Source organism: Canis lupus, chromosome 6 (assembly GCF_011100685.1).
Source record: "Canis lupus familiaris isolate Mischka breed German Shepherd chromosome 6, alternate assembly UU_Cfam_GSD_1.0, whole genome shotgun sequence".
NCBI lineage: Eukaryota > Metazoa > Chordata > Mammalia > Carnivora > Canidae > Canis > Canis lupus.
Window position 1 is genome coordinate 36,753,141 of NC_049227.1, and position 20,937 is coordinate 36,774,077.

Below are 20,937 nucleotides of genomic sequence, written 5' to 3' on the forward strand. Positions count from 1 at the left end.
CATTTGCTCCTGCCAGCACCTGATGAGGCAGGTTCTGGTGGCAGATAGGCAAGGGGTGGCCTGGGAAGGGGAAGCAACTTTCCCAATTTCACTCAGCAAGAAAGTGGCAAATGCCTCCAGACTCCTCCAGCCCCTGGGCCAGCAGGACCCTGTTCCTATAGCCCCCATCCCCAGACTTCACTCGCCTACTTCAGGGTCTTCACACATGCTGTTCCAACCCCAGAACTCTATTCCCAGCCCTCTCAACTGTCAGCTCTCAGCTTCAGTGGCTACTCCTCAGAGAAGCCGGAGGGACACTGTCACCTAAGACAGTGCCTCTCCCCTTCCCTTCCCTAATCCTGTCTGCTGGACCCATTCTTAGCACTTGCGACAAAGCTGTAAGAATATGTTGACTTTTTTTCCCTGTCGGTGTCCCACTGGAATGGAAGTCCTTGTGAGCGCAACAGTCAGGCAGACTTGTCCACCCCTGGGTGCCCTGGCAGTGTGCCTGGCACATAGTAGGTGCTCAATCAGTGTAGACCGGAAAACAATAGCATTCGCTCTTAATTATATTAAGAGGTAACACACATAGAGGGCTTAGGGCCAGGCACTCTTCTAAGGGGTTTGGATACTTTACTTCCTTTAAGTCTCAATACAACCCAAGTGTCAGGTGCAATCCTTAACCCCATTTTACAGAAGAAACTAAATGAAGGCGCGTTTTTCATGGAGGAAGGAAAGGAAAAAGAGAAGAGGAAGAGGGAGGCATGTTGCTGGATTTCACCAGCAAAATACAGAGTGCCACATTTGAATTTCAGAGAAACAAAGAATAACATTTTGTTAAGTATGTCCCAGCAATATTGGAAACTACTTAAACGAACACAAAAGTATCAGCTGTGTATCTGAATTGCAGATGTAAGTGAGTGTCCCAAGTGTCCCACATCTTTTGTGACAAGTCCTGGGGGCAAGGGAGGGGGGGTGATGCACGGACTGCAGGGCCCAGGCGCACCGTGTAGCTGCAGTTCTCATTGACCACGACGCGGCTGGCGAAGGTCTCGTTGTGAGCTTCGATGAGGAGGGTCCTCTCCCTCCAGTTCAGCACGTTTCTCTGCACGAAGACCACGTGCTCAACGCCTGCAATCTGCAAGGGAAGGGACAGCGGGGGCTTGCAGGACATGGGGCATCCCCGAGGCCCTGCACCTGCCCACCCTCTGGCCGGGATCCCAAGCCCTGCACTGTGCCCCCAGACCCGCCCCCCCCCCGCCCCCCGGCACCTGCCCTCCGGCCCTGGCCCTAGTCCTCAGCCTATCAAGCAGCCCCTAGGCCTAGGGCCTTGGCAGACAGACGAGCGGGTGACCCACACCCTAACCCCAGTAGCTTAGGGGCAACTATGCTCCCACACATTCAGTCCACCACCTGAACCCACCCCAGGTCCCCAGGCCCCCATGCCCCCGACCCCTCCGGGTCTGCTCCTCCGCGGGGTGTCCCCTCCTCCCCACCCACCTTCCGCAGCAGCCGGGGAGCCTCCACGCGCAGCCTGCAGCTCCGCTCCACCACGTGCACCGCCCCATCGGCGCTGCGGGACTCGCGCAGGACCTCGCTGCCCAGGAAGACGGGGATCTGCGGGCAGGTGGGGAAGCGCTTCTCGTAGGCCTGGGGGCAGAGCCGGAGTGAGTGCCAAGGGGGCTGGGGCCAGGGGTGTCTGCTGCCCGCTGCAGCCCAGACCTCAACCCTCCTCCCTCCTGCTGGACTGCCTTCCTGGCCCAAGGTAAGAGCAGTGGCCACTGCTGTTTTGCCAACAAGGCATCATTTTAACACCTGTTTCAGAGCCGGGACACCCGGTGCGTGAACAGCAGTTTGGCAAATCCCTCTTTGGTTCTGCATTTGAGATTTCACCCTCGGAAGAGTGGGTTTGCCTGGGGGCATTTTAAAAGAAGGCGTCTTTCAGAAAATAAAAAAAAACCACTTGACATAATCTAAACCTCTTCATGACAAAAGCACTGAACAAACGAAGAATAGAAGGGAACTTCCTCAACCTGATAAATCACAATCAACATCATACTCTATGCTAGAAGATGGAATACTTCCCCCCCCTCAGATCAGGAACAAGGCAAGGATGTCCACTCTGGCATTGTCTATTCAACACTGTCCTGGAGGTTCTCGGCCTGGCAGTTAGGAAAGTGAAAGAAATAAAAGGCATCCAGCTTGGAGGACTAGAGTCTGCGCCCAGTTCCAGAAGTGCCGGGGTAAGAGCCACTGTAGGGTAAGCCCTCACGCATGGCTGACTGTAGCCAAGTGGGGTCTGCTCCAAGTGCCTGTCACAGCCCACGTGCCAGGCAATCGGGATCAAAGCAGCTCCAAAAATAGTGCAGGCATCTGAGGACAGCACCTCCTCTCCCATCCCTCAGGGCTCCTCCCAGCTCAGAAGGGCAGAGGCGGGGGTGGGGGGTGGGGATGGAACTCTGACTGGTGCCCTTGGTATCACCCCAGGGCCCACAAGGCCAGCCCACTGTGTCTTCCTGCCATACGCTGAGCCTTGTACAGACACAGCAGACACAGCAGGGTTAGAATAAGGAGCCCTTGTTCCCCAGGGAACAGTGCACCGGGGGCAGGCATTTGTCCACTGGGGAGGAAGCTGCATAGCAAAGTGAGCAGATCCTGCGGTGGTGGCCAGCGCAGGGTCTGAGGGGGCCCAGCTCCTCCTCCCCCCAACAGAGGCAAGTCCTTTCCTCCTGTAAGCCTCTTCAGCCATCTGGAAAATGGGCAAGTTGGCCTCCCTGAGTATGAAACCAGCTTGGCTACTTACGCAGAGCCTGGCTTGTTTAAAGCAACCAGAATTTTCTCTCCTTCAGGGAATAAGACCCAAACATAGCCGGACACGGGTTTGCAAGAACTGCACACGGCTCCCTACCAGCCATATCTGAGTAATCCTTTGCCACCAAATGTAGAAGGGAGCCAGAGGAAATGGCTTGGGCTCACCTCCATGATTGGAAGAGGGATGCTGACATGTTTTGAAAGTATGTGGAGGGGAAACTGGTGCATGCTTGAGAAATGGGCAGGCTCAGGTCATGTCTCTGCTACTTTCTTACTGAGTGACCTTCTGAGCTTGTTTTCCTCATCTGTAAAATGGGTTGGTGAGGAAGTCACCAGATGGTGTCTCAGAGCAGTCTGCACACAGGGAGCCCTGATTGTGCTCCTCCAGCTGTGCGCTTTCTTCCACTTAATCCTCTGGATGGCCTCCCCATTGTCCAAATGAAAGAATGGGAACAGAGAGGCTCAGTAACTTACCCAAGGTCACACAGTGAAAACTGGTGAACTTGGATTTGAATCCCAGTGTGGCCCAGTCCCTGTTCCCTAAGGAAGGCTTTGCTCATTAGCCAGCATGTTCTTCTGGGTGGCTGGGACACAGCCAGGCATTGTCTCCAGGGCCAAGTGGTCATGATTTCCTCCTTCTCCACCATTAGGACTTCAACTCCTGCAAGCCCATGGGCACACTGCCCATGAGTGTCTGCACTTCCTCTAACTATTCCACAGGCTCTCCTTTTCTCCAGATGAAATGACGTACTCAGATCAGGCCTGCGAAGCCCAGGACATGTCCCCTACTCCATACTGTGGCCCACCAGCCCCCTTCACTCTGCCCCAGCCAGGCTAGCCTTGCTGTTTCTAGAACATTTTTATGGGTTCCATTGGGTGCCAACCCTCCTCCCCACCACCCACAAAATTCATGTGTCCTACCTTGTATCTCTGAATGTAACCTTATCTGGAAATAGGTCATTGTAAGTGTAACTAGGATGAGGTCATACTGGACTGGGGAGACCTCTAATCCAATATAACTGGTGTCCTTATAAAAAGGGGAGATTTGAAGAAAAAAAAAGCAGGGGGGAGATATGGTCACAGACACTCATACAGGGAAAACACCACGTGAGGATGAAGGCACAAGTCTGGGTTATTCCTCAACAAGCCAAGGAATGCCAAAGATTACCGGCAACAGCAGAAACTAGTAGAAAGGCATGGAACAGATTCTCCCTCAAGCCCCCAGAAGGAACCAACCCTGCCAAAGCCTTGATCTCAGACTTCTAGCCTTCAAACTGTGAGGTAGAAAGTTTCTGCTATTTAAGCCACCCAGTTTGTGGTACAGGACACAAATGCACCTACCATCTCTTCCTACCACAGGACACGAATGCACCTACCATCTCTTCCTACCACAGGGCCTTTGCACAAGCTGTCCTCTCTTCTTGGACCACTAATCAGTTCACTTGACAGTGAAAGAGGAGGGAGGCCTAAGTAACTGAGAATTCCAGACAGGTCGGAGACCTGGATCAGGGGCTAAGGAGATTCTCTAGCTTCAGGGACTCATCTGTGCTGGTCCCTCCTCCTGGGACATCTTCCCCCACCTCCTCCTCAGCAAGGCTGTCTCTCCTTCCCTATTCTGTCCTTTGAGCCTATTCATTTCCTTGATACCATTTATCACACCCTTTAGCCATATCCTAGCTTGCATGTGGCATGCCGAAGGCCTGGGCTGCATGCTTTTCCACGGCACTGACCTCATACGTGCCTGTCTCAGTTCTTGGCACACAGTAGGACTAATAAATGACCACAAGCAAAGAAAAAAATAATTTAAACTTGATCATCCAAAAAGCCCCAAGAGGGACGCCTGGGTAGCTCAGTGGTTAAGGGTCTCCTTTGGCCCAGGGCATGAATCCGGAAGTCTGGAATCGAGTCCTGCATTGGGCTCCCTGCTTCTCCCTCTGCCTGTGTCTCTGCCTCTCTCTGTGCATCTCATGAATAAATAGATACAATCTTTTTAAAAAATAAATAAAGATTTTATGTATTTACATGAGAGACACACACAGAGAGAGAGAGAGAGAGAGGCACAGACATAGGCAGAAGGAGAAGCAGGCTCCATGCAGGGAGCCCAACGTGGGACTCGATCCTGGGTCCCCAGGATCATGCTCTGGGCCGAAGGCAGCGCCAAACCACTGGGCCACCCAGGCTGCCCTAAAATCTTTAAAAAAAAAAACACAAAGTCCCAAGAAAAGTGGCCCCAGAGGGGAATGACAGGCCGTGGAGACAGAGCATCCAACTGAGCTTCACCAGGCTGACTTCCTGTTGTAAGAGACCTCTAGAGTTAGAAGAGCTCCATCTGGAGCCCCCAGATAACAGTGGAGGGCAGAGGGCGGAGGGCTGGTCAGCAGCAGACAGCTGCTTGGACACAACTTGCCCTGACCCTGAAAGGGAAGATGCTACCTCCCTCAAGTAGCAATGACGGAGCTATGCCAGGCACTGGGGCGGGGAGTGGTCAGAGCTCAGGTCCCATCTGAAAGGCAGAAGCTCCTAAAGAGTCCAACCCAGTGCCAGTGCCCTATCTCCTGCCGGAGAGTTCCCAGGGTTGTGCGGTCCAGCGTCAGACATTGTTGCTACTAACATTCACAGGGCACTCACTGCATCATCAGCGCCCCAAGATGGAAACTAGTATTCCCCCATTTTACAGATAGGCAAGTGCAGGCTTGGGAAGGCATCCCACAGTCAGTAAGGGGTGGGTCTGACCCAGACCCCAGCCCTGAACCACCCTATCCTGGCTCTTAGGGGACTTTGGCTACATCACAATTGTCAACAGTTTGGAAATGCTGAGACTTTCTGGCCTAAACCTGTGAGCCAGGGGGACCTTCGCCTTTGGCACATGGCAGGGTCTTACAGAACCAGACAGTCCACAGGACCCTCCCTACAGGCTCGTGTCCCCACAAATCAGGCCTGAGCTTCCTTGTGCTGAACAGGCACATTGTTTGGACCCCTCAGGGACACAAGGTAGCAGAAGGATTCGGTTACAGCCCTCTGCCAGGTGGCTAGAGAGGGACACCCAAGCCTCCTCACTCAGAAAGGAAGCTGGTCCGAGGCCCAGAACCCGCCCATGCAGGGCCGCAGCTGGGGTAGGCAGGGACCAGTGGAAACTTCCGTTGACTGCCTCCCCTGGGCCTCCATCCTGTAAAAATCCACAGTGACACACTTAGGATGCAGATGGGCCCCTGGACTCCTGGCCAGACTTGCCTACCTCCCACTGGGTGACCTTGGACACGGGCAAGTCCTCTCTCTCCCTTTTCAGGCTCATCTGTAACGTGGAGTAATTCACTCGCAATGAGCACTTGGTTGTACCCGTTTCCTTTATTTGTGCGTCATAACTGCTGACAAGAAGTCATCGGCCCAGGCAGTGAGATTTTTCCCCTCCCACCAAATCCTCAGGGCTTGTCAAAATGACATAGTCAACACTCAGTAGACATTTACATGATGAATGAGTGAATGACAGCATTCCGTACCCATTAAGGGCATGGACTCTGGGGCTTGGGTCCAAATCCCTGCTCTGCCTCTTACCAACTGTGTGGCCTTGAACGAGTCATCAAGCTCTCAGTTCCTTAATGTACTCATTTGTTCAAAGGAGAATAAGAAAAGTAGCTACCTTGCTGAGTTGTGGGATGTGTGGGGGGGAGTGAAGGAGTCCGTTTTCGTAAAGTGCTGAGAACAGTGCCTGGCACATGGTTCGTTCTACATAAGCATTTGTTAAATAAATTTAAATTTTAAAAAAGAGTGAGATTCTATAAAGTACAGAAAAGCTATTTCTGCTAATCACTTGACAGCTGCTGCCTCCTCCCCCCCCTTCCTTCCTGCTCTTCCTCATGCAAATTCAAAAAAGGCTGGAAGCTGCTTACCCCAAACCTTCCACCAAGACTGTGGAAAGAAGATCCTAACTGCACTAATGTACTCTGACCCGGTACTTTGCCTTCTTTTCCATGCTGCAGCCTGGATTCGGGACACTGACCACTGTGACCTCATGCAAGGCACACGCCTCCAGTCACACTCCTCAGGAGCCTTCCTCGATGACCCCCACCTGCCCGCTGCAAGCCTGGGAGACCCCCACCCCAGACAGACGAGTATCAAGTATCGATATTCTCTCATCTCCCCCAACTTCTTTTTAAACTGAGATGGGGGCAGCCCTGGCGGCTCAGCGGTTTAGCACCTGCCTTCGGTCCAGGGCGTGACCCTGGAGTCCTGGGATCGAGTCCCACATCAGGGCTCCCTGCATGGAGCCTGCTTCTCCTTCTGCCTGTGTCTCTGCCTCTCTCTCTCTCTCTCTCTCTCAAGAATAAATACATAAAATCTTTAAAAAATAAATAAATAAAAATAAACTGAGATAGAGAGACGCCTGGGTGGCTCAGCAGTTGAGTGCCTGCCTTTGGCTCAGGGCATAATCCTGGGTCTGGAATCGAGTCCCACATTGGGCAGCCTGCGTGGAGCCTGCTTCTCCCTCTGCCTGTGTCTCTGCCTCTCTCTCTCTCTCTCTCTCTCTCTCTCTATCTCTCGTCTCTCATGAATAAATAAATAAAATCTTAAAATAAGCTTGAGATAGAATTCTCATACCATAAACTGCACCCATTTAAAGTGTCCATTTCAGTGGGTTTTAGCACATTCACAAAGTTGTGCCTCCATCACCATCATCTAATTCCAAAACATGTCAGCACCCTGAAAAGAAATTCCCTACCCATTATAGTCAACCCCTAGGGTCCCAACCCCGGCCATAGGCAACCAGTAATCCTCTTTTGATCTCTGCAGATTTGCTTTCTCTGGACATTTTTTTTTAAGATTTTATTTATTTATTCATGACACACACACACACACACAGAGAAGCAGACACACAGGCAGAGGGAGAAGCAGGCTCCATGCAGGGAGCCTGATGTGGGACTTCATCCCGGGGGTCTAGGATCACACCCTGGGCTACAGGAGGCACTAAACCACTGCACCACCGGGGCTGCCCCTTTCTCTGGACATTTTATGTGAGTGGAATCATATAGTATGTGGCCTCTCGTGTCTGGCTTTTTTCATTTGGCATCGTGTTTTCAAGGCTCATCCACCTTGTGGCAGGGTGTCAGTGTTTCATTCCTTTTCACAGTTGAGTAATATTCTACGGTATGGATCTCTCAACTTAGGCCAGGTTGCTAGCTAGAGCTTTGTGGCTGAGACATCAAACATCTGAGGGCAGCAGTGTCACCCCAGCTGATGAAGGGTAGCAGGCAGGGTAGAACCAGGGCAACATTACACTGGAGCCTTTTGACTGCTGTCTACAATCTATAAAAACATGTATACCTGGGGGGTCCTATAGCTGAACAACCTGCTGCTATTTCTAGTCAAAGCCAGCTCGGGAGACACAAAAGATGGAGACAAAGGGTGAGAAGGACCCTCCAGCCAGGACACCTGGATACAGCGAGGGGACAAGGCTCAGGTTTGATGGCATGTCTGAATCAGAACACAGGGTTTAAAAAAAAAAAAAAAAAAAAAAAGAACACAGGGTTTAGATGCTGCCTCTGTCACTTGCCAGCTGGGTGACCTCGACTTAACCTCTCTGAGACTCAGTTCCCTCAAAAAAAAAAAAAAATTAAAAAGAAGAAGAAGAAGAAGAAGAAGAGAGAAGATAATGAGAATGATTGATGATACCTACTTCATAAGGACTACAGTAAAGATTCAAGGGAGATAATATGTTTAAGGGACTGAGCACAGTGCCAGACATGACATCGTAGATTTTTTTTTAAATGCTAAGAGAATCTTTTTTTCCAAAGATTTATTTATTTGAGAAAGAGAGAGAAAAAAAAAAAAAAAAAAAAAGAAAGAGAGAGAGAGAGAGTGTGTGTGTGTGTGTGTGTACACGCACGCGAGCATGAGCAGGAGTGAGGGGAGGCAGAGGGAGAAGCGGACTCCCCGCTGAGCAGGGAGCCCAATGCAGGACTCGATCCCAGGACCCTAAGATCATGACCTGAGCTGAAGGCAGACGCTTAACCAACTGAGCCACTCAGATGCCCCCAACATAAGAGCTTTTTTTAATGGATGAGAGTAAATCAACAGGGACTTGAACAGATATTTGTACCGAATCATTCACAACGGCCAAACAGCAGAAACGTCCCAAATGTGCATTCAGGGATGCATGGATAAACAAAATGTGGTCCATCCATATGGTGGAATATGATTCAGCCATAAAAAGGAAGGAAGTATTGAAACTTGCTGCAACACGGTTGAACCTCAAAAACATCACACTCAGTGAAGGAAGCCAGACGCAAAGGACAAACGCTGTGTGGTTCCGCGTGTATGAGGTCCCTGGAATAGTCAGATTCGTGGGCAGAGTAGAGGGTGCGTGCCAGGGGCTGGGAGGGGTGGCCAGGGTGGGGGGTTGGTGTTTAAGGGGGGCAGATTGTCAGTTTGGGAAGATGAAAGAGTTCTGGGGATGGATGGCAGGGAGGGCTGTACAACACTGTGAATGCGCTTCATTCTGAACTGAACTGTACTGTACACCTTTAAAAAAGGTTAAAATGGGACATTTTGCATGATATGTATTTTACCACAATTTTTTTAAGATTTTATTTTATTCATGAGAGACTCAGAGAGAGAGGCAGAGATACAGGCAGAGGAAGAAGCAGGCTCCATGCAGGGAGCCCCATGTGGGACTCGATTCTGGGACTCCGGGACCACGCCTTGAGTCAAAAGCAGATACTCAACCGCTAAGCCCCCCAGGTGTCCCTACCACAATTTTTTTTTTTTTAAATTGAGTGAGCCATCTCCTTGGTGGCTTTTTTTTTTTTTTTAAGGATCTTTTAAATTTATTTATTCATGAAAGACACAGAGAGAGAGAGGCAGAGACACAGGCAGAGGGAGAAGCAAGCTTCATACAGGAGCCCGATGTGAGACTCGATCCTGGGACCCCAAGATCACACCCTGGGCCCATGGCAGGCCCTAAACCACTGAGGCACCCAGGGGTCCCCTCCTGGGTGGCTTAAAACCCTACCAGGAACGTTGATTGTGATTTGGAGTAGCCTATCATGTCTGTGTTTGTTTCTAGTCAACACCTCCGTCTCTATGTCTGTTTTCTTTGCCACTGGATTCCCCGGCGTCCTTGTAAAACCCCTGGGAGCCCGTAGACACCTGAGCAATGTTTGCTGAAGGAGGGAAGGAAGGAGGAAAGAAGGCTGGGAGGGAGGAAAGAGCAGGTGTTGAGAAAGAAAGCAGAAAGTTGGACCCATGGACATTTGTCCACCTGGAAAAGCAGGTGGAGCAGCCCAGGACCCCATGTCACCGTGAAGTGGGCTCCTTCCGCACCTGTGCCCAGGTATCGCTGTTCGTGCTCCACCTGCACAGAGCAGGTGCCTACTGGCAGGCGAGTACAAGCCTGGATGGTCCGGTCTGTGGTCGTGAGCACCGTGCAACTGCCGCTCTGGACCAGTGAAATCGGCCTTGAACACGGGGCTGGGAACAGTTCTGCCTGTTTTTTTTTCAGTTTCCTGGTCCTGAGGCTGTAGCATGGGGTGCAGTGAGTGGGCCCTAGGTATTATCTGCTCCTGTTCTTTTTTTTTTTTTTAAGGTTTTATTTTTATTTAAAGATTTTATTTATTTATTCATAGACACAGAGAGAGAGAGGCAGAAACACAGGCAGAGGGAGAAGCAGGCTCCATGCAGGGAGCCTGACATGGGACTCGATCCTGGGTCCCCAGGATCACACCCCAGGCTGCAGGCGGCGCCAAACCGCTGCATCACCGGGGCTGCCCTATCTGCTCCTGTTCTATCCCTTCTTCGCACGAATCAGATTTGGATGTCCCTTTGCCGGGCCAGGACTGTGTCTCTGCCTCGTGAGGTCACACCATCAGAATGCTTGGCCTCTCCAGCACCAGGGGTGGGGGGGAGACGCACAGCCTGGCCAACCCACCCAGCAACTGCGCAAAAACCTGCTGTGGAGTCTCACCCACGCATGGGGAGCAGGGTGGAGGAAACTCTCCTCCTCTGAACACACTCTGTGCCCACAAATTTCCAGGATCAGCTGGTGCCTTTGATGCTTCAGGGAGGGACTCGGAGGCAGAGAGGCCAGCCCAGAGCGTCTTGACATTTAGCGGCATGTCAGGACCTTGATGGGAGGGAAACACTATTTTAGATTTTTCAAGTGTCTCAGGAATGTGCCCAGCCCCTGTCACCTCTGCTTCCCCACGTTCTCCTGGCCTCTGGGATGGAAAACCCCCTCCAATCCACTTAAACCCTAAATCTGATCATGTCACTCATGCTTAAACCCTTTCAAAACTCCCAAGGTCCTTGAACAGACAAATTGACCCTGCCAATCACTTTCTAACTCACACTGGAGCCCCAATGAGCCACATTTATTTCTTCAGAGAAAAGGTCTCCTCCTTCTCTGCACTCAGTGGGCCCTCCTGCCCTTGGCAAGGCTCAGCCTGAATGACCTAAAAGACCCTCAGCTGGCGATCAATGGGCCTGTCCCCGTGTTCCCACAACACCCCGTTCATTCCCTGTTAGGAATCATTCTAGGGACGCCTGAGCGGCTCAGTGGTTGAGCATCTACCTTTGGCTCAGGTCGTGATCCCAGGCTCCTGGGATTGAGTCCCATGTCGGGTTTCCTGCATGGAGCCTGCTTCTCCCTCTGCCTGTGTCTCTGCCTCTCTCTCTCTGTGCCTCTCATGAATAAATACATAAAATCTTAAAAAAAAAAAAAAAAAAAAAGGAATCATCCTACATGGCACTTGCCTGATTCCTTCTCTCTCTCACTCTCAGAAACACACACACACACGCATGCACACACCACTGCAAACTCTATGAGGGCAGGAAGGGATTGTGTCAGGAGAACCAGAACACGATGGACACAGTCCCCACCTTCCCGAAGCATACTTTAATGAGAAAGTCCCATATAAACAAGCAAGGAAGCAGACTAACAGAATCATGATGCATTTCAAAAAGTGCTAGGAATCAACTATGTGGTAGCCTGTACACCTGGCATGCTGCTTAGCACAGTGAAACCCAATAAATATTTGTAGGATGCATACACGAACATGTGTGTGAATTACCATCCACATAAATTAGTCCAAAATTTCCTTCCGAAATCATAAGATCACTTTGCTGGGCTGTGGGTCACCTCTGTTCTCCCAGCCCCAATCAGAACGCGTCAGGTCCCTGTAAGTAATCCAGAATGGAAAATGTCGGTTCCCTTAATCTGTTAGCAACAGGATCAGATGATGGGCTCCAGGGAACTAATTTAAACTCATTTAAATAAAACCCCTGCTGCTTTATTAAAACTACATCCATAACAACGGGTCCAACTGTAAGGGCCCTGGCCTGAGCAAAGCCACAAGGATTTACCTCTAGATGCTGCTCCTTATTAATAACCCATTTGCTAAATTACAAGCTGTTTATCAATACAAAAGGCCAGGTCTTTAAATATTTTAACACTTAATTGCTGACGATAGCTCTCACCTCCGTAACCCTTCCTCTGTGCGAAAAGCCTATTGCTAAGGAAATTCTACTCCGAGCCATCTTCCTTCTTTAGATTTGCAGAATCTGAGATGAGCTGAAGTCACGGGGCCTGGGAGTCCCACTGGGATCCTGGGGCATTGCCCGGACAAGAGGCAGCTGGGTCACTGGTGGAGCGGCCTGGGCCACTGGTGCACAGGTGTTTACTGAACGTCCCAGCCAGAGTCTGGAATGTCTGCCTGTGAGCACAGGCTGCGGGGTCAGATTTCCCTAAATTCAGGTGTCTGCCATTTACAGATGATGCCATTTACTGAGCATAATGGGCTGAATTGTATCCCCCCCAGGAAAGGTAAGTTGGAGTGCTAGCCCCAGGCACCTCAGGATGTGACCGTATTTGGAAAAAGGGTCTTTACAGAGGTAATCAAGTTAAAATGACGTCACTAGAGTGTACTTATAAGTCCAATATGACTGGTGTGCTTATAAAAAAGGAAATCAGAAAAAAAGAAAAAAAGAAATCTGGACCCAGAGGCACACATACACACAGAGGAAATATGCCACGTGGAGGTTGGAGCTATGCCGCCACAAGCTGAAGAACTACCCGGAGCCCAGAGTGAATCCCGTTACAGATCCTCCCAAAGCACCTTAGGAGGAAGACTGGCCCTGCTGACACTTTGATCTTGGACGGCTGGCCTCTAGATGTCTGTTGTTCTAAGCCACCCAGTCATCGTGGTGCTTTGTTACGCAGCCCGAGTCAATGAACATACTGACCAGCAGTACCCTCTGCAAGCCTTCGATTCCCACCCCCCACCCCCCACTACAGCCAAGGCTGCTCTGAAAGTTCCTGCCTCTGAGCACGCCTCAAGCGCCAGGCACCCAGAGCATTTGGTAGGTAACTGCTGCCACCACCCCCCACCCCCCACCCGCCTGGAAGGTCAGGGTCTGTGGGCTCTGGCTGTGCTCCTCTTTGTGGGGTCCTGATGGAGTGTAGGCATTCAGGACACAGTCCTGGTGGAAACCACTCACTGGGCCCAGATGCCACTCCAATGGATTGAGATCCTCAGCTCTGAGAAATGGCAGACTCATGCTTGGGAATGTAAACTCTGAGGCTGAACTGCCTGCAGTTAAGTCCTCACCTGCCTCATGTTTGCTTTGTGGCCTTGGGTAATCCATTCATCCTTCCAGTGCCTCAGTTTCCTCCTCATAGAATGGTGCCACCCGCAGAACACATCTCTTGGGGTGCTTAGGAGAAACAAATGACTTAATACTCGAATTGGCTCAGAACAGTGTCTGGGACCTCATAAGCAATGCGAATATGTCAATTAAATAAAATTTAAAATGGAATTTGCCTCAACCCACCAAATAATCACTGTTATTCATGGCAGGGATTTTTTTTGGAAGGAATATGTCAACACAAAACATGTCCATTGGTGTGCGTAGTGGTGTTATTTGTGATAGCCCAACACTGGAAACAACCCATCCACTGATGAGTGGAAAACGAATGTGGGGGACACCTGGGTGGCTCAGTGGTTGAGCTCTGCCTTTGACTCAGGGCGTGATCCCGGGGTTCTGGGATCGAGTCCCACATTGGGCTTCCTGCATGGAACCTGCTTCTGCCTCTGCCTATGTCTCTGCCTCTCTCTCTGTGTCTCTCTTGAATAAATAAATAAAATCCTTTAAAAAAAGAAAAGAAAAGAAAAGAAAAGAAAAGAAAAGAAAAGAAAAGAAAGAAAAGAAAAGAAAAGAAAAGAAAAGAAAAGAAAAGAAAAGAAAAGAAAAGAAAAGAAAAGAAAAGAAAAGAAAAGAAAATGAATGTGGTCTATCCAGGCAATGGACTATTACTCAGCTTTACCTTGAAAACATGATGCTAAGTGTGAGAAGCGTGTCACAAAGGGTTACAGGTCCTAGGATTCTACTTACATGAAATATCTAAAATAGGCAAGTCCACAGAGAAAGAAAGTAGACTAGTCGTTATCAGGGGCTGGGGGCATAGAGATGGAAGAAAACTGCAAATGAGCACAAGGTTTCTTTATGGGGTGATAAAAGTGTTCCAAACCTGACAGGGGTGATGGGTACACAACTCCACGAATACTAAAAACCACTGACTTGTACTTTTATTTATTTATTTATTTTTTAATTTTTATTTATTTATGATAGTCACACAGAGAGAGAGAGAGAGGCAGAGACATAGGCAGAGGGAGAAGCAGGCTCCACGCACCGGGAGCCCGACGTGGGATTCAATCCCGGGTCTCCAGGATCACACCCTGGGCCAAAGGCAGGCGCTAAACCGCTGCGCCACCCAGGGTTCCCCGACTTGTACTTTTAAATGGGTATGTGAGTCATAGCTCAATAAAGCTGTTAGAACAATAAATAATAACAATAAACCCGAATCATATTTCACCAGCATGAACAATATGCCAAGGCCCTATCCGGGCACCCCTGTCCCTTCATCCTATCCTCACTTCCACTCTCAGAGGAGCAGCTGAGAAACTGGAGCAGGGACCCAGCTGATGGATCTGGCTCTTAATCACCATCCATCTGGGAGGAGAGCCCAGACAACCCAGAATCCATTCACAACAGGCTGTAGGCCTGACCAGAGAGTGGCCTCTGACGCTCAAGTGACCACCGTCTGAAGTTCAAGACACCGTTTTTGTGTTATATGCATGAAGACCTCACCACCACCTTCTGGGACCCCACATACAAAGGGGCCAAAGACCCTCTCCAACCTTGGGTACACAGCTACCTCCATTGTCTTCATTGTTTCCTTCTGTTTACCAAGATAATACAAGCTCACTGTTTTGAACCAAATAATACAGAATACAACCAGGAAAGAAGAAAGCCTTTGCTTTCTTCCCTGGAATCCCACCTTCAGAAATAGAATTCATGGCAGGGGATTTGGCCCAACGAAAGAGACACCTCATTCACTGGATTAGGTAAATTTTTGAAATGAAAGAGAAAAAAAATTTTTTTGGTAACTTTTTAAGCTTGGTCTAGAAAGGTTGACTCAGTGCTATTTTATAACCAATTCCTTGAGCCCAGTGTTAGTCATCTGAGTTCATTGCTGGTGGACTTCTGAAGCAAGGAATGCTTCAATTCTCCAGTCAGTTTTGTTAAGCAGAATAACCAAAGGCCATCTCATCTGGTCACTCGGATATACCAAGAATAGCTGAGTCCATCTGAAACTTCCCTGGCATCTGACTCAAACTGAGGGCAAGTGTTTAGCTGAGAAACAAAGACAGACATTAAGTGCAGAAAAACCCTTTTGTGTCCACACAGCATGCAAGTTATGTTGAGTTATGCAGCTATTTTGGGGACAATGATGTTTTGTAAACAGTCGGCAAAGTGGCTTTGTCGGTAACATTGCAGAGGTTTGGGGCCCTTTCACCAACAAGGATTGTATGGAAGATAAGAAAACATGGCAAGGCTGTCCCTTTGAAAAATACAAATAAATTAATGCAGATACAGATAATAAGTATCTGAAAACCTTTGTTTCCTACTCCCACAAGCCTCTATGCATCAACACTTAGGGACTGTTAACAGCTAGGGCAGTAAAAGGAGTCCTGCCTTCATTTATGAAACAGGAAGCTTGCAAATTATGCTTAACATACTCTAGTAAAATCAATGTGAATAATTAGTCTTATTAATACAGACTCACATGCTACTTTAGCCAGCATGTTCTATTTTAAAGTGCAATAATTGTAAATATTTTTGAGAATCCTAAATATGTTAAATTAAATTTACGTTTATTAAGCTCATGCAATAATAAAACAGTGTTAGTTTTCCATTTTACAGTTATTTGTCTCAGCTTCATGGTAGAGAATCACAGGTCCCTGGATTGTCCCAGAATGGTGAGGACAGTGTCTCTCTGATTTTAAATGAATGAATGAGTCTTAGGGTCTTAGAAAATGTGAGCTGCCTAGAGCCTTAGACAGAGGACAAGTATTTATATTTAACTTACATTTATTGTCTATTTGGTATGGACTAAGCCCTGTGTGGGGCACCTGCCCCCAACACTTTATTCCCCCTACATTACTATATATATTTTTAATTTTTTAAATTTTTATTTATTTATGATAGTCACACAGAGAGAAAGAGAGAGAGGCAGAGACACAGGCAGAGGGAGAAGCAGGCTCCATGCACCAGGAGCCCGATGTGGGATTCGATCCCGGGTCTCCAGGATCGCGCCCTGGGCCAAAGGCAGGCGCCAAACCGCTGTGCCACCCAGGGATCCCACTATATATATTTTTAATATATATTTATAACCTATATATATAAAACCTTTAATCCTCATGACAACCCTATGAAATGCATATAACCATCCTCATTTCACAAATGAAGAAACCAAGGCTTAGAGAAATTCAGTGACTTTTCATCAGCACACAGCCGGACCAGAGCAGAGCTGCAGCAAGGACCCCACACTTCTGACTCTTCATCATCCCCTGGTGTCCCACCCTTATTACAAATGAGGGAAAGTCACACAGCCAGATGCGGCAGCAATCATAACAGTAACAGCATTTGGCCTGTGCCAGACCTTGCACTGGGAGCTTTGCATATATCAACTCATTTAATCCATGGCACAAAGCCTAGATTTGGGAAACCACATACTCCTCATTTAGAGATGGGGAATGGAGGCTCAGAGAGGTTAAGTAATTTGCCCAAGGTAACCCAGCTGGTCACTACAACCCCAGGCCTGCCCCTGCCTCATAGTCTGGAATCATCTGCAAATAACAGCACAACATGTATGAATGGCTCCAGATGCTTCAAAATCCATTATGGGATTATAAACACATATAGGTATATTTGTAGAATAAGGCAGGACACATGCCCACAGAGGTACCCATTGATATGAAAGTCCTTGAATCAAAGGCTGAATTTAAGCACCCAGGCTGGGACGGGGAGGATGCAGATGGATGCCGGTGTTTCTTGCACTTTCAATACAATCATTTATAACACCCTGTGGTGGAATAACAGGGACAACCACATTTAGTGAGTGCCAACTATGTGCCAGGCGCTGCACCAGAGGCATTACACAGTATCTCATTTACTCCTAACACAACCCCATAGCATTGCCCCCTTTTTCCCCCACGGAAAGGGACTTCCGAGAGGCAGAGGGATGGTCTCAAGAAGGAAAGTTAAATATGCCTGTTGACAGCACCTGCTGTATGGTGCAAAGACCATTGATCCAGGAGCCCAAGAGCTTCGGAGCTCATTCTAGTCCGTCAACTGACTGGCTGCCTGACTTAAATAGTCAGTCTGAATACATCCTGCAAATGACTGCCCTTGCTGCACACTCACCCCCTCTCAGCTTCCTTGAGGAAAAGGAGAAGGGGTGTGCAAGCAGAAGGAGGACCGTGGGGGGGATGTTGTAAAAATCATGGCTCCAGAGTACCCCCTGCATTGGTCTGAGCCCTGGCTCTGCCTCTTCTCAGCCACAGAACTTGGGACCACCCCACCTCTTCACCTGTTCAAGCTTCAGTTTAGCGAAGGTAAAATGAAAATCATGAAACAATGTAAGTAAAGACGGCCCTGTAAAACCCTCGGTGAATGGCTGCTACCATCACCATCATTGGTATATGTACCATTATTATTATTAGCCTTACACAAAATGACAGCAGTGGTTTGCCCCACAATATCCTTGTTTTCTGTCAGAGGAGCTTGAGATGAGAGAACAAGTCTGGTTCATCAAGGAGAAAGAAAGATTTTGTGATTCGGTCAGTGGGCAAGGATTCCAGAAGCCGTGGTGAAGGCTGGGGTAGCCGGGTGGTGGGGTCACTAGTGAGAAGCTTGACCCACCAGGTCAGTGGAACAGCTCAATAATTCCTTCTCATCTGGGGCTTCTGAGGGGCTCCCTTTCATCCCTGCATAGCTGAGCTCCTGTATCCATCTAACCATCATACAAGGGGCTGGGGAATCAGGGGTCACTCACCGCCATGACCAGCTCAAAAGGGTACTTGTAGATGCGGACAGGAGACTGGTACTTCTGCACCATGTTCTCACAGGAGCGCCAGCAGAAGCCACCCAGGCAGGAGTGAGCAGAGCCTGGGTAACAGGTGACTGGTAAGGTAGCAGCTCCCTCCACAGAAGCCAGAACCCTGCCCATTGTTTCCCTAAGCAAGGGGCAAGCCTTTCCCCCTCAGGCTCCACCCACACATTTCTTCAGCCCTCCAAGCAAGGGGGCTGATGTGATCACCAAATTACTCTGAGCCAGGACCCAAACACCTGCCCTGTCCATAACCCACTGCTCCAGATCACACTCATCCCTCCAAGAGCGATCAGGACCCAAACTTTCCTCCGTCCCCACCTCTTCACACTGAGGCCCCCAGGAGCACCCATCACTGCCACTCACATGGAAACACACGTTTGCAACTCTTACACTCCCACAATTCACCACCCACCCCCGCACCCCGCAGCTCGCCACAGACGTCCTGACACCATAGACCCTCAAATATCATTGCACCTGCCCTCTCATTTTCCTCCAAGATACCGTGACATACACACAGCCTTCACTAAATTTCACATGCACTGTCTCTGTCGCACACAGGCACACACATGCACTACCCACCTCCTACACAGGACTGCCCTTGCACACACATGCAACTTCGCACACACACACTCAGCTAGCTCCCTGGAGCTCACACCTACCCAACTCCACGCACGCACACAATTCCCTTGGTGCACACAAACGTCCACACACTCGCACATGCACATGCACGCACACACGTATGCACTCGCAGGCCCCCCGCAGCCCTGCTCACCGTCGCCCTCGAAGTCTCCGGGGACGTAGCCCCGGGAGCAGTAGGGAGCGGACTCCGCCGGAGCCCCCCGCGGACGCCTGGCCCCGAGCGCAGCGTCCGGCCTCACGCTCCCCCGGGGCCCGGCCAGTCAGGGAGGGGCCAGCGGGGCGGGAGCGGGACCTGCCTGGCGGGAGCGCTCCAGGACCTGGGACAGCGGAGAACCCGGTCTGGCCCCGCCCCTTGGCTGGCCCCGCCCACCTCTACCGGGCCCCTAATTGGCCCTGCCTAGCCACGCCCCCAGGTTTAGCCCCTCCCCCTTTTTACTTATCCCCTGTCGGACTACGCCCCAACCCAGCCCTGTTTCAGATTGGCCACGCCTCCTGTAGGCCCCGCCCCCAAGCTCGTCCCTCCCGGAAGGCCCGGGGCCGCGGAAACGGCCCAGCCCCGGGAAGACCCCGCCCCGAGGCTCCACCCCCAGCCTAGCTCTGCCCCCACCAGGACCTTGACCCGCCCGGTCCCTCCCCTCTTGGTAAGGTCTACCTTCCCCGTCGGGTCGCCCCGGTCGCCTAGTCTCTGAGCCCCGCCCCTCCCGTGGGGCTGCACCTGGAGCCCTACTGGCTCTGCCGCCCTGACCCGCCCAGGCATCATTCATTCACTCTGCATGGGTTTACAGAACACCCTACTAAGTGTCAGGTCCTTCCGGGTGCTGGAGACTCATTGAGTGAACAAAACACGAAAATCCTTGCCCTCCTGTAGCTTGCATTTCTGGGGGGGACAGACGTTAAATAAATAAGGCAAATATAAAGTATGTGGGATGGTGAAAAACTCCAAGGAGAAACAAGTGAGCAGGGAAAGGATTCAAGAAATAAATGAAGCGAGGGTACTATTTTATTTATTATTTTATTTTATTTTATTTTATTTTTATTTATTTTATTTTATTTTTTTAGGACGAGGGTACAATTTAAAACAGGTTGGGGGGATCCCTGGGTGGCGCAGCGGTTTGGCACCTGCCTTTGGCCCAGGGCGTGATCCTGGAGACCCGGGATCGAATCCCACGTCGGGCTCCCGCTGCATGGAGCCTGCTTCTACCTCTGCCTATGTCTCTGCCTCTCTCTCTCTCTGTGACTATCATAAATAAATAAAAATTTAAAAAATAAAAATAAAAAAAATAAAACAGGTTGGGTGGCAGCCCGGGTGGCTCAGCGGTTTAGCGCCTGCCTTTAGCGCAGGGCCTGATCCTGGGGACCCGGGATCAAGTCCCATGTCGGGCTCCATGCGGGAGCCTGCTCCTCCCTTTGCCTGTGTCTCTGCCTCTCTCTCTCTCTCTGTCTCTTAATAATGGATAAATAAATTTTTAAATAAATAAATAAATAAATAAATAAATAAATAAATAAATAAATAAATAAATAAAATAAAACATGTTGGGGGGCACCTGGGTGGCTCAGTGGTTTAGCATCTGCCTTTGGCTCAGGTCATTATCCCCGGGTCCCGGGATCAAGTTCCACATCAGGCACCCTTTGAGGAGCCTACTTCTCGCTATGCCTGTGTCTCTGCCTCTGTGTGTCTCTCATGAATAAAAAATAAAAAATAAAAAAAGGATGGACTGGGGCCTTCCTGATGTCCAAACATCATCCTCCGTTTAGCTCACACCTAAATCCATCTACCTTCTCAAGACCCCTAGGGAACCGACTTTCCTTCCTGTTCCCTATCTATTCGTCATGGAAGAGCCAAAAGGCTGGCTCTGGGCGGCCTTGGCATCTGTGTGTTCATTCATGGGACACTTACTGAGCACGTGCTATGTGCCAGCACTGGATGACTTCACCCATTCACAAGGGGAAATCAGACAGACACACCTGCCCTCACGTGGCCCACCGTCCTGGGCAGGCAAAAGGTGTGACAAGGCTGCTTAGCAAATACATAGGCCTTTGCAGCCCTATGATAACCAGCCCTT

General features: G+C 49.9%; 1 protein-coding gene across 3 annotated transcripts in view; it reads right to left on the reverse strand.

Annotated features, from left to right (window-relative positions):
• The window catches only part of SEC14L5 (SEC14 like lipid binding 5), a 42,022-nt gene extending 22,810 nt beyond the window's left edge, over window positions 1–19,212 (reverse strand). The window contains exons 1-5 of one of the 3 annotated variants that reach the window (XM_038540471.1): window positions 19,008–19,212; window positions 18,179–18,291; window positions 10,748–10,906; window positions 1,480–1,629; window positions 986–1,117 (exon numbers count right to left, since the gene is read on the reverse strand). In XM_038540471.1, the coding sequence (XP_038396399.1) occupies window positions 986–1,117; window positions 1,480–1,629; window positions 10,748–10,888 (423 nt within the window). In that variant the 5' untranslated portion in view covers window positions 10,889–10,906; window positions 18,179–18,291; window positions 19,008–19,212. Of the gene's footprint in view, window positions 1–985; window positions 1,118–1,479; window positions 1,630–10,747; window positions 10,907–13,388; window positions 13,495–18,178; window positions 18,292–19,007 lie in introns of those variants that run through there. The other 2 variants (XM_038540472.1, XM_038540473.1) reach the window with 2 other exon arrangements.
• Between the last annotated feature and the right edge of the window lie 1,725 nt (window positions 19,213–20,937).